This window comes from Chamaea fasciata, unplaced genomic scaffold (genome assembly GCF_029207755.1).
Source record: "Chamaea fasciata isolate MVZ Bird 193981 ecotype frontalis unplaced genomic scaffold, bChaFas1.0.hap1 SCAF_7, whole genome shotgun sequence".
In the NCBI taxonomy this organism is placed as follows: domain Eukaryota; kingdom Metazoa; phylum Chordata; class Aves; order Passeriformes; family Sylviidae; genus Chamaea; species Chamaea fasciata.
Genome location: NW_027094092.1, coordinates 36,998,906 through 37,013,155, shown reverse-complemented (window position 1 = coordinate 37,013,155; position 14,250 = coordinate 36,998,906). Strand labels below are relative to the sequence as shown.

The 14,250-nt window shown below is 35.0% G+C and overlaps 1 protein-coding gene across 4 annotated transcripts in view; it reads right to left on the bottom strand.

Moving 5' to 3' along the window:
- NPAS3 (neuronal PAS domain protein 3) overlaps positions 1–14,250 on the bottom strand; it is a 596,091-nt gene that overhangs the window by 178,409 nt on the left and 403,432 nt on the right. For all 4 annotated transcript variants that reach the window (XM_066188407.1, XM_066188408.1, XM_066188410.1 and 1 more), the window contains one exon: positions 3,689–3,778. In XM_066188407.1, coding sequence (XP_066044504.1) covers positions 3,689–3,778 — 90 coding nt within the window. The remainder of the gene's footprint in view (positions 1–3,688; positions 3,779–14,250) is intronic.

Below are 14,250 nucleotides of genomic sequence, written 5' to 3'. Positions count from 1 at the left end.
TGTTTCAGCATATGTTTGGTCTAAAGCTCAAACACAGAGACTTTTCAAGAGAATTGAAATCTCTTAGAGTAGCACTCACACTGACTTCTAAGTGCTGGAAGGAGCAATTTGAATGCCTTTTCAGTGGTTAGACATTTTCTTTTGTAATCTTATCCCATTTCTAAAAGGAAATCAGGGACTGAGGATTCCAAAGTTGGAAGTTATCCTGATATCAAAAATCACCTTCTGACTTGGAAAATATACAGGACTAGATATATACGAAGAACAAACATTTTTACATCACTACAGAGATTCAATGTAAAAAGAAGTTTGTATTGGCTACACCATCACAGATCACGTCGTCCAACCTAGAGAAGAAATCCTGCCCATAATGCACTTTTCTAGACATTTCTGGTCTTTCCAAAAATACCACAGTTCATGAAAGAACTGGAAAGTATGTTCAACTTTTTCAGCTTGCCTCAAGTATAACTGAGCTATGACAATTACATAGACTAAATTCAATATACATAGACTCTTTAACTGGGAGATTCTTGGTCTGTTTCTCTTGCTTTGACTCTTTACCTTCTCTCACTCATTATTTTCAGCTAACTCTCTCTTCCTAAACTTTGAAATGCATATCTGTTCTCTGAAACTGCTCTGATTGGTGTGGTCTGAAAAAGACCATTGTGTGGTCTGAAATATACATCTGCCAAACTAGCTTAAAATTCTTGGTTAGCATTAGCTGGAAGATAAATTATTCAAAAAATTGTAAAAATATATATATGTTGATGGGTGTGTACATGTAATTATATTCATTGTAATGTCAAAAGGGTATTTATTGCAATTTTTGTTTACTGCTCAAATATACTGTTACTTTTGCCGTGGGGTAACTTTATTATTATAATTTCCAGGCTACCTTCCAAGATGTTGTTTTATCAGATTTGTTTACTATTAGTCCTGCAGCTATCCTAGAACATTGGTATCAGTTTGTTTTGCACCACTGGCTCTAAATGTTCAGAAAAAAGTAAAATTGACTACCATAACCGTTTTCACCTGCTGAGATTCAATACAAGAACTATTTTCCTTTATCTAGGAGACATGAGATTTTGCTTTGCAAATACAAAATATATTTTACATTATTTCCATGCATACTAGTTAAAAAATAAAAAGAAAAAAACCCACCCCACCAAACAAAGATGAAGTCTTAGAGAAATAATTTGACTAGAAAATAAGACTATAAAGTCAGCATTTGATGGAGATATTTCAAATAATAATGTATGTCATAATGCCTTTAAGAGCAACACTGCCTGGAGGTTCTATATAAATATAAAGTTTTGAAGTATCAGCATAGGATATATCGATGTTTACTTGCAGTGTAAGAAGTACAATACTGCATGTATCACAAAGCACCAACCCAAAAATTCACAAGTATTTTAAGTTTGTGTGGTGAAAACTGTAGCATTTCCATGTATATTTGAGAAATGGTTCTATGGATAGACTTGCAAATATTTTTAGCAACAAATAAGCTTTGACTGGTGATTTAGTAGGAAGTACTACAGCACTTCTTTTAAAATTATTGAGACTAGCAATATTATGCTGTACCACGAGAACAATATATCAAAAATATATAAAAAGAGCAGGTCTTAGAAATACAAAATGTCTTCATAAAGACAGAAGAGAAGAAAAGCAAAAGATCAGATATTTTAGTAAATCTCAGTAGATTTAATTTACTATTCTATAAAAATCCACAGTACTGGTTCTGATTTTTGGTAGTTTTTCCATCAGTATTTCAGTGTAAAGTAATGCATGGAAATATTTACCCTGATATTTCCAATTCTCTAACATGCAAAGAAAATAGTTTCATTTATCTGAACCCTTTCTTGAAATGTCTATGGATCAAGGCGGTGTGTAAAGTCTTAACAACATGGTGTGAGTTCATGGTAAGAAGAGATTTATCAACTCTACAGTTTGAAAGGCAGTGGCAGAAAATGCTTTTAACAAGAGGCTAACATAGGGTTAAAGCCAAATTTTTCTTGAACAGATGATATTTCAGATGGCCACACTATTCCAGATGCATCAATTTCCTTGAAAATCCAATCCATATATGTGCATATGCTGTGCTGGCAGGAGGACTGACTGAAATGGCCAAAACCCAAGAGCTAATATTCTTTTGGCCAGAATAATGCAATTATTATTTTCCTAGCTATCAGTCTAAGCATACAGAGCCATCTGTTATGCAAAGCAAACATACACATCTCAATTACAGAAAATGCAGTTGCCTTGACAGAATTTGGATTACACCACTAACCAGGGCTGTAAAATTTGTTTTAAGCTAGTGTATAATGGATGCCTTTCAGGAGTTTCCTAATTAGCATTTACCTGCTTAAACTAATTATCCATCCTTCTTCTTTACTGGCTTATTAGACTTTGTTGGATACTATGCATAAACCAGATTAATATGAACATGAGACAATAATAAACATTAAAGTTCCAATTCTTTACTGTATTAGCAACATGGTGGTGCACCGATTTCAAAATGTGAGATTCTTGATACTAACTCCCAAACAGATTAAGTCAGGGATTAAAGTCTATTACAAAACGAGGGACTTTAATGAGAGACAAGAATACTGATATGAGCTAGAAACAGCTCTTGCTTCCATTTCTATCATTGGGTTTGCCAAAGCCAGCACAAAATAACAATTACTGAACTTATTACAGCCAATTGCTTGCATGTTCTTTGAGGACTTAATGAGCCTCTATTCATATTCTCACCAGATAATATTTAAAATTAGTCCTTTTTTGTCACCAAATATTAAAATTTCCCATTTAATTGTTGGTGGGGTAGAGCAAAACTGACAGTAAGTAGCTTATGCTAATAGTTGCTTCCTCATAGCTGTGTGGGTCCCAAATTAAAGTAGCTGAAATGAGTATTATTTCAGTTTTTCTTTTCCTCCTCAGGGTGACTGCAGTAGAAGTAAATGGTCTCACTCTGAAAATTATCATGCAAAATATTTTTGCTTCATTTCTAAATGCAAGCAGAAAGAAGTTATCCTGCCTAAACATTTCTGAATGCTGCAGGATTAGGAATAAGCATTAACAACTAACTTTCCCCCCACTTCTGCCCCACCTTTTAATCTTTGAAAAACAGTTGTCAGCAATTAAATGAAAAAAAAAATCCCAAACCAAAACCCCCCAAATTAATATATTTTATAGATTCATCTTTTCATAGTGAGCATTGGTGAAAGCGTCAAAATATGTCCTTGTTGGAACCCTCCCTGCAAGACATTTTAATGGTCTCTTTCAGCATTTCTTGACTCCAAATGACTCCCTGTCATTGTGTCAGCTCCCTGGATAATGCAGGGTACTCCATAAACATCCAGTAATAGGACACAAGGGAAGTACTATTAGAGTGTCCCTTTCCTATCAGGTATAGAGGTTTAAAGTTCAAAACAACTGAGAAAAGAAACTTCATTTGTTCTCAATAAATTAATAATAATCCTTTGTGGTAAAAAGTTTTCATACACATCTCAACATCCAATATTATAGACACATTTTTCAGTTGTGTCTCAGGATGAACAGGATGCAACTTAAACAGCTAATTCAATAATCCATGCAAAATATAGAAACCAAATTATTATTTTCTTAATAATAATAAACAGAAGAATGCATCATACACAGTTATGTTCTAGAATTGAAAGCATGTACTTACTTGGGACAGGCCTAAATAGATGGAGACAGTTTCTGAAATGTACAAAAATTTTCCTTCTTGATTTAGTGCAAATACAAATCCATCCAGGGACTACAGAGTGAGAGGGAAAAAAAGAAGTGAATAGATTAATAAAAAATTCTAAACTACTAATAGAAATAGATTCAAACAAAGGCATCACAAAAAAATCTGAGGAAAATATTCTGAATTTTGTGAGTCTGGTTTTAATTTGAACCCTTAAGACAATTCCTTTATATTCTGTCTCCATATTAATAAACATCGTATGAGTATATTACTAAGTCCAAGTTGATGAGTGTATTACTAATTTAATTTACTGTCATGCTTATATCTGCCATATACTGTATAACATTTATCTTCTTTGCTTGATAGAAGAAATAAAGAAAAATAAAATATTTTTAATGAAAAAATAAATAAGGAAAACAACTTTCCGATTGAATGGTGTATATATATATATATATATATATGTATATATATAAATCACCCCCCCATTGTTCAGAATCAAAGAAGAGAATTTCTATTACCAAAAACTCAAAAGGAGAAAATAAAATCCTGCCATCACTCAAACCACTATGGACCTCAATAATTTGTAAATTAATTGAGGATTACACACACATGCACGCACATGCACGCATATACACACACACCATTTTCCCTTTGTGAGACAACAAAGCCAATCAGCAGATTACTGTCAAATATGTTTACAGCTTAGGTCTCTAGAAATGCTATGAATTTCATCCCTTTGGTGCAGAAGTCTAGATCAGATTTTACTTTGACAGGTTCAAGTCTTTGGATGTGGTTTCCATTGCAACTGCAAAAATCAAAATTCAATTACAGCGATTAATGCATACCTTTTGAAACCTGAGTGCAGTTAATAAACAGAGGACTATATTCTAAACTGACACAGAGTAAATCACTGCACATCCAGAAGCGAGTGTACCTCTATGAATAAGAGTAAAACTTCACTAGGAAGAAACCACCTCCATACACTATCCATGTCTTTACCTTTCTGCCTTTTATGAGGATGATTGTTGGCAAAAAATCATTGACTATTGCAAAAGTAAAATCACAAAATTCCAGAAATTAAAAATGCTAAAACAGCTTAGAAAATATGAAACAGCCCAAATATTAGAAAACAAGGAAAAATCTCCAGTATCACATTCCAAATATCCCCTTGTGATAAAAGAACATGTAAAGGAAATATTAACTGTAGCATTTAAGAGATTAGCCTGGTTTTGGAAGGAAAAAGCACATAAACTTGATGGAGATACATGATAACAAAATCATGTAATCACTCCTTTGCAAACACACAACAGTGGTTTCTGAGGGGTTTTAATATTTTTATTCTTCTGCTTTTTGACTAATTTCTAACAGGCTGATAGTCAGAAGCTGTCTTTGGCGAGAGTTAACCCCTCTCTGATGTAGTAGGTGGTGGTATTAGTTTAAAATCTGAGTTTTCTAAAAATAATAGATCGCACATTGGAAAACAAACCCTCACTAAAGACACTGCATTAAAAAACCTCTAATTTATATTTATGAATTAATAAAAATGTAAATCTGCATGGATTTCCTTAATGTAAAAACATTTATATTATGCAAGTAATTTATGGCCTCTTATAAATCATCATCATTTCTTTCTCAAATTATTAATATCACTTCCTTGAATTTTTAACATCAATAACAGGTGGAAAATCTGGAACAGTGAAGTTCGAACTTAGATCCTTACCAGGACCATCAAAACCTTTCCACATCTGATCTCTCCCACTATGTACAATCTCTTACTCAGATAAGAAAATCTTTAAAGGTCTCAGTTAAAGTAGTCCTGAATCTTTGTCCTGTGGTCCTTTGAGGAAACTGGTTTAACCCTCTGTTAAGCCAAGAATCATGACACTGTCTCCCTGGCCACCTGTACAGAACTCCATCCTCCACCACCACCAAGAAATAGTCACACTGACTCAGACTAAAGGTCTACCTGCAGCACCCAGCTTCCCCAGGTCTGACTTATGTATGCACAGGGATGCTTCAGAACAGTGTTTGGAACATCCATATCGGTGATGACAAGATACCAGAGGTTTCTTACTAACCACTTCTCAGTAGCTGGCATGACTGTGAAATCTTCCTTTCTTGAGGAAAGATGTTTCATAGGTTATTTGCGTATCATATAAAAACAAATTTCCTCCTCTCAGTTTTTTATAAAGCTTTTTGTGTGCTCCCCTTGCTCTGTTACTTGAGAGAATGACATACAATTTAAGCACTTTTATGATCTGGTCTGCTTAGCACACCGCATTAGTGTGTAATTATCTGGCATATCTGGACAAAGTTTTGTTAGAACCAGAAAAAATAAATCTCTGAGTCACTGATGGCTTTTCTGCTTCCTTTATACACATCATCTTATTTAGGAATTCAGGCTTAATGAAACAAAAATTTGAAGAAAGCTTTGAATACTGATTAAACAGAAATGTTTCACCCAGTGCAGTTTTGAAATTGGCTGAAACAAGTTTTTCTGGAAAATATATAAACAAATAAAAATATCTCTAGTCGACATAGCTGTACAAAAAATTTTCAACCTCCATGGCTAAAGTTTGAAAGTTATCAGCAACTGGAAGGGTGTTGAAGTGAGAGGTGTTAGTCATCTTAAGCACTTGCTACTTTTCCATGCCATTAACACCGATTCTCTCCTTTCATTTAAATAGCTTTACTTTATTGGCTTTATTTGTTTAGTCTTTTCTTCTCTTTATTTATGGGAGACTATTCCTTACTCTTGCGCCCAAGTTTTGCAAGGGAGGTAACTGAGGCAGCACCACTGAAGGACTGGCAGAGTCAATATAGCACACCAACACCTTTGGATGTGATTAGTCACTTCCTGTGCTATAAAATTTGTTCATTAAGCCAGCTGAGACTACTAAGTCATGGTCATTCTTTCTCCATTACCTTTTCCACCTCTCTGAAGCTATGCTTATGTACAACTACTGACCAAATTCAGCATTTTCTTCAATAGAGCAAAATCAGAAAGTTAATTTAATTGTATTTTGAAAGAGCCACTGATTAACAGTTAATGGACACCTAACTACTTCCGTGCCCAAAATACAAAGACCTTAGAACAAAAGCTCCAAGTACTAAGCTCAAGTCCCAATACCTAAGAAAAATGACAATAAAAATAGAAGGAAAAATAGCCATCTTCCAATTCAAGGCAGTTCCTCCCACCAGTATGAAAGGACTGAGACAGACCACTTTTGTGACAATGTTGTTGTTCCTTTTACAGGTCAAACAGTAGTTCTGAAGGACTGTCTCATTCGTTATTCATAGGTATTATTTATGAATATTTATTATTTAAGTAATGCGTGTTGAAATTTTTCAATTTTTCATAAAGCGTGCGTCCTTTGTGCATGCCAAGAGAGCAGCAGACTTCAGAGAAGGTGCAAGGAAACATAATACAGGTTATGTTATATACTGGAGAAGAGTGTGTGATACCACTGTATACTACATATTCACAAACAATTTTGGTTTAATGAGAATTATCTGAAAGTATTATTCATATTACTTATGAATAACTAAGGACAAAACAAATGAGAGAAGGGTAGTGGATTGAGTCAGCTTTCAAATATCTCTTTTGAAAGAAGCACCACAGTGTTTTCCAGCCAGAATTTCTGAACAGTTTCAATGTAGTTCACAGGCAGACAGGATTTCTGTTCTGGATGTTCCAGAGTTAACTAAAATATAAAAATAGGGTCTGAAAAGGTAACTGGGTTTTCATAATGTTCTATTTTCATTGAAGGAGAGACCATGAATATAAGGAAAATTTTCTTGACTTAATTTCTCTCTCTTTTTTTTTTTTAAAAAAAATGAAGTTCACTGTCATAAACCCAGTCCCATCTCACCTAGTTTGGCAGCTGAGAAAGGGTCAGGGTGACCCCAAATGCCAATTCTGAGCACAATCCAATTTAAGGTAGACTGGCAACTTCTTGTTTAAAACTACACTTACTGGCTTTATGCAAAATGTGATTAAGCTGAAGCTCTCTATTACTTTTGATTTCAGAAAACCATTATGTATTATGCTGTTTCAATCACCACAGGTTACTTTTTAATTTATTTTTTTTTAACTGCCCCACTGTTTTCAACAGGCGCCAATTAAGATTCTGGGGTCAAAGGGTTAATTACATCTTCTTACCCACTATGTAGAATTTTCTGATTATTAACCAAGGTTGGATTAAGATGAAAAAGAACCGACACAAATGTTAATGCTTGCCCCTCCTCAAGAAGATTTATCATAATACCATGCTGAAATCTATATGCTCTCTTCAAAGCTGCTAAAGAAAGAAATCTTGGAGGGAACACTAAAATAAATGCTTTAAAGACATGCAAGTATCTGATTTATTGAGCCAGTTTTCTTATTCCTGAAAACTGTTGTAAATTAGCCAGGCAGGACTGATACAAGTTTTTCTTTGTCATACACGAGCAAGTCAATGTGGTAGACATGAAGGAAGTGAGACTCAGATTTAAAAGTCACTAGCTACAGCACCCCAGAAAAGTAATGCCAATTATTATAATTTATATCCCCTGACATCAGAATAATACAAAAATGTAAAGCACAGGTTTTTAACCCAAAATACTCACTGCCTGTTACAGTATTTGAAGCACAGTGAGGTTATTTCCTTTCAGGATATGAAACCCACTGTACCACTTTGACCGAATATGCACTTATGTATAATGCATCGTAGTAAATGGATTTATATTTGTCAGAGGAATTTTGTCCCAGCGATTTTTGCATATTCTCACTACAGGCAAATTTAATTCACTGGAGTCTTACTACAGTGTCCTTCTGGAGAATATCCTCATATTTCACACTATCCATGAAGTCCCTAGTTCCTTCTAGTGTGTTCCAATGCTTCAAAAAACCCTGTTACCCTGACCTAAACTCCAGTTAGAGTGAAGAATTACCAGTAGGCTAGGTTATTTTAATGACAGATTATTTTAAACTAAGCCTTCACCATCTGTTCCACCCCCTAATTATGAATGCAAAAAAGACATATTTCACAATTACATCAGTAAAAAGTAAGATATACATGATTTAAATGCATGCATGTGTTCTTTGTCCAATGCAGCATGCATCTGTGATGCTTTTCTCATCATTCAGGCTCTGATCAGGAGCTAGGAGCTGAGGAAGGGAATACTCCCCATGATAAAACAGACTAATTGATATACTAAAGTTTTTCCTGGAAAACAGATCATCTTAATTAGAATTTTTTACTCTTATGACATAGTGATATTATAACTGGAGCTGAGCATTTATTTAAGGACAAAGCCTGTCACCAATTAGACATAAAAATTTGAATAACAGTAGAAATATTTCAGGGTTTTTTTTTCAAGACAAGAATCATGATGCAATTGACATGTATGAAAGAAAAGAGTCTCTCTCTTATAATATAATACAACTACATTATTTATCAATCATGTCACAACATGGCTTAAAAATATGATTTACTAAAGAAAGAAACAAAAAAGTAAGTTTCATTTCAACATGGCAACAATTTTTGGATGGGGGGTTAATATGAAATAAAAGGCATAAATGATGGCTAACTGAAATCTGGCCTTAGTACCCATCTTCTGTGCTCTCATTATCAAGATATCAGAGCAATATCCTCCAGCAACATAAACGAACATGCAAAAGCATAACTACTTAGGTGGAAAATCTGACCTTGGGCTTTCACAATTAAGTACTATGAGACAATTGGTGTATTGTGCTGGGAAATAGGATTTTACATGGGATACATTTGATACACATGAATAAAAATGAGCAACTGAAGTTTGATCATCTACTGACTTACACAAATCTCTAAAAGCTTTATTTGTCCTCTTCCATCTTTTTAATCCCTTGCAAACAAACAAACCAACCAACCCCAAATGAACAAAACAAAACAAAAAACCCACCCCCAAACAAAAGCCCAAATAAAAAAATAAAAAGGCATAAGACTTATTTCAGCCTTCCTTGGGCTACAGACTTTCTACCACTGAGCAAAAATCACAACATAAAACACATGGAAATACCAGTTTTCAACTCTCATACTGCTGCCATTTTTTCAATCGCAGTCCACCATAACAGTTATATGGCTACATGACCATAGACTCCTTGTGAATTAATGACTTACTTGGCAACAAGGCAGTATGCATTTGGCACCAAAACAACTACAGTAAAAAAGATGAGGTAAGGGGACAAACTCAAAGGATGTGGTTAGCATGGATTTTGATGCCAGCTTCCTAATTTGTCATTTTCGTGCTCTTTGCTCATGTGGTCAGGATGCAATTTATGACAACAAGGGAGTGCCAAAAAATAAATTTGTCAATAATAAGGAGGTCTGCTTTACAGCTCAAAGCCAAGAAATGGAGGAGTAAACTTTACGGATTCCCTTGATGCATCTTTTGCAGACTTACAGAATAAGTATGTTTATACATCCAAAACAGCAAAAACTTGCAGTGGCAGTTTTATGACTTGATTAGAAAAAAATGTGTTATTCCTGAGGAGAAGAATTTCAAAATTAGAAAGTGCAGAAGAGGAAAGTTTAGCGGCAAGAAAAATTTTTAGAGGTGGCAATTGTGTTCTTAAGATGTACTCCCTGGACTATTCACTGATAATATATTGACAAGCATCAGAGGTAAGTTTGAGAATCAGAGCAAGATTACAAATCTCTAAGTGATGGATGTTCAAGAAAAAAATCTGAGATTAAGAGTTTGACAATTTTTGGAGTACAAAAGCAATAAATGACTTCTAGGTATCTCTGCCCTGTAGATAGAAATATTTTTTTTTTTTCTAGAAGGCCATTCTATATTGCTGCATAATCTCAAACCACCCTCTGAAGTCGTGTATTAAAGCACGGAACTTTTATCTTTATGATTTCCGATGAGTTCCTCACCTTTCATTATTTAGGATTCCTCCTAGTGCTGGTTCCTAGACTCTTTGGACAGGAGATTGTGATGCCAATAGCTGCATGCCACGTAATGCAATCAGGTTTATTTATTTAGGATGAGATTTTTCATGCAGAGTTTACATTATGTATCTCTTCCCCTGAGAAAGTGATCATGTTGGGTCAGGATTAAGTGTACATCTATCTGTGGACTGCCTTTGTTTTGAATACATAGTGTGAATTTAAGTGGTTCCTGCCCTTTGGTGATACAAATATTAAAATCAGTTATGCATTTCTGCACTGAGAGGTGCTGCCCTGAGTAAAGGACTTGACAATGTATGTACTTGCATAACATTTACTAAATAAGTGCCAAAAGCGGAAGAGTAAGGTGATGCAGAATGAGGGCTTGAGTCCCCAGACCTGCCACCTCAGATCACACAGCAAGAGATTGTGGGAACCTGATCTGACTGAAACACTGGGAAAGTAGAAGCAAAACTGATTTTGTGAACAATAAGCATTGTTGTAAATGTTATTGTTTCCCAAGATGCAAGTTTGAAGCCCTTTTATGCTATGTATAAATATTTCAGTCTATGTAAGCTTAATTCAAATTGATCTTATATTCGTTGTGTATTTGCATGTTTGGTTAGGTTTTCTGTCAATCTACACAACCTGACACTATGTGAAAGCAAACAGATAAAGGTAGCTAAATGTCAGTTGTCCAAAAACCTACGTGAAAAAAATAAAAGGAGGAATTTTTCATAGAGAGTTAATTTCACTCTTAAAATATCATCTGTGCACTCAGATGATGTGGGGATTGATCCTGACAATTGACTTACTAGAATTCAACCTCTATCCCCGACCTGAATATGTGTTCTCACTTGCTTCACATGATTTCATACATATGAAGCAGAAAGGCTGTGTTCAAGGAAGAACAGGATTAGGGGCTTGTGTTTAGCATATTTAATCTATTAGATGGCAATACATACAACCAAAATAGATTTGAATGAGAAATTGAGTTGATTTCTTTGACTAGCATATAATTCTGATTTATACTCTTCTTGAAAGAAGAACATCTTGAGAATACTTTTCAGACAATGGAATACAGATGTAATAAGAACACAGAACATTAAGAATAAATCCATAGTGTACCCAACACAGTACTGTTTCTAACTGTAACCCTTTAAGTTACATGAAAAAAAAATTAAAAACTCATGTTCTTATCTTCAGCCTCTTATTCCATGTTATAATGCAAAGAAGACAGAACCTGGTCCTCATCTGCCAAGAGTTCCTCCAGCTGTCATTAATCCTTGAACTAATGCAGGAGATCCGTTTGCTATACTCATTCTTCCCTCACCTATGGGAGTGTGGAGCAGTTCCACATATGTTCCCTCTGAAGTCTACCAGGATCCACAGACAAGCTGAGCTAAATTAAAGCAGCCATTCGCTTTTCCACTAAAAGCCAGTACATAGAAACCTCCAAAATTGTTACTGCCATTTGAATCCCTATTCATGTGACTTGAATCTTTGAATCTGGACTGACACAAATCAGAACACGATAGTTACTAGAAGCTGGCTTTATTGAGATATGGGGGAAAAAAAAAAAAGGAGAAAAAAAAGAGAGAGAGAGAGAGAGAGAGAGAGAGAGAGAGAGAGAGGAAAAAAGTCCAAAAAACTATAACCCTTTAAGGTTTGTATTTTGAAGTGATTCTTGCAACTCTGAAGATTGGTTTCTCTACTCTGCATGTCTTTGTCTGTCTACCCCATTAACAGCATTCAAATCAATGGTTAGTTCTTTCCAGATCTAACAGAGGTCTTAGAGAAATTCCTACAGGTTTAGAGAAAATGGATTAAATAAAAATGGAGTTGAGACCTCTGAGAGCCTTTACAGTAGTAAAAGCTGGACTGAGTTTCTACAGTATTAGACATCAAGGAACAGAGACCTTTTAAATGTCCTGATCACTGAAAAATACTCAGGTCACACTGTCTTAAGGTACGGATGTCAGGAGAAGACAGGATGCAAATCTACTGTTTTAGTAGATTTAGTACTAAAACAGAACTATTTTTTTAGTACTATTACAAATACAATACAAAAGTATTGTTTAGTACTATTGCTGTATTATTCTGGTTCCCACAGAAGCTTTTTCCATTTGCTTATCTGTGCAGTAACACAGGAGTACTGCAACTACATGGGACAAACAAATTTCTGAAACATAGGAGATACTTCATTAAAACAAAAACATTTCAAAATCTTCCCCTGAAATAACTATCCACAGCATCTACATTCTTCACAGTGAAGTTGATATCTTTATGCTGGGTTGCAATACTTTGTGCAAGGGTTTTGAGCTTACGGTGCTTCAGTCCAGAAGTACATTTCACACAAAAGTGGGAAATGCACATTTATGTGAAAATCAATTATCCTGAGGGAATTGGAGGTCTGGTCCTGAATCAATGTGAGGAAATCAACTCAGTTTGCCACTACAAAACACTATTGCTATGCTGACCTTCCACTTCTGTTTCACAGCTGGAATATGAGACCAGGTGAGAAGACAGTATGTAGGTTTGCCATCAACAGGACTCTAATCTCGCCCTAGGCTATGAAGAAATACTGTGTTTCTCTCTGTCTCCCTCTTTTCTCTCTCTCTTTTTCTTTTCTTTTTTCTTTTTTCTTTTTTTTTTTTTTTTTTTTTTTTTTTTTTTTTTTTTTTCCCCTGAGATCACCTCTAATGCCTGTGTTGGTAAAGATAAGTATGGATTTTGCTGTTTACCGGCTCATTGAATAAATTCAAGCATATCAACAGCACGGAGCAGCTCTTCCAATGAAAAAGGTTTATATTCTTTTTAAAATACAAGCTAATATATTACAGTGGCACCTATGACTGCTGTGATAATTAAGGATCTGTTTGTATTTCCATAATAAAATCCTATTCTCTAGTGTAGGGACTGGTGAGTTATGATTTGTCCAGAAGCCAGAAACCAAAGGTTTTAACTAATAATATCTTTTTCCCTTTTAGAGACAGAAAATGTTCATCTGTATTTTTACACAGTATTTTAGTGTGCAGCCAAATTATTATGCTATTCCCTCAAGGGGTGCCCTGGATCAGCTGCAGCATAAAGTATCAGTAACCTGCTCATCAAAGGATGCTCAAGACTTCCTTGTAAGTGCAGAGTACAGCCGCTGTTGTTGTGCCAATAATCCACAACACCACATTATCTAAAGAGCCCTGAATAAGTCTTGATATCACTGATCCCAATGCTATTTATTGCACATGTCAACAATCTATATGTTGTATCTCGTGTCCCAAGCAGGTACTGACAAGATTGCTCTCCGCTGTTACTATCTGATTCACTCCAATTTGTAAGAGACCTGAAATTTAGTCTCTCCCTAATATGACTGTGGTAAAAGCGCCTTCATAAAGGAAAATATTGAAAGAAAACTCCTCCTCTTGCCAGATGTTAGCACCATTTTCCTGTTATTCAGAATCATCCAGAGAAAACCAAGGAAACGTTTTAAATTTCTTATTATGATCCCTTAAACATAGTGTTTAAAATGAGTGTAGGATTCCAGCTTTTCTTGCTTTCACTGTGATGTTTTTCTTCTTTCTGCTGCCATGTATTTCTAGCTTAGCACGGTTGGAATGAAGTTCTCTC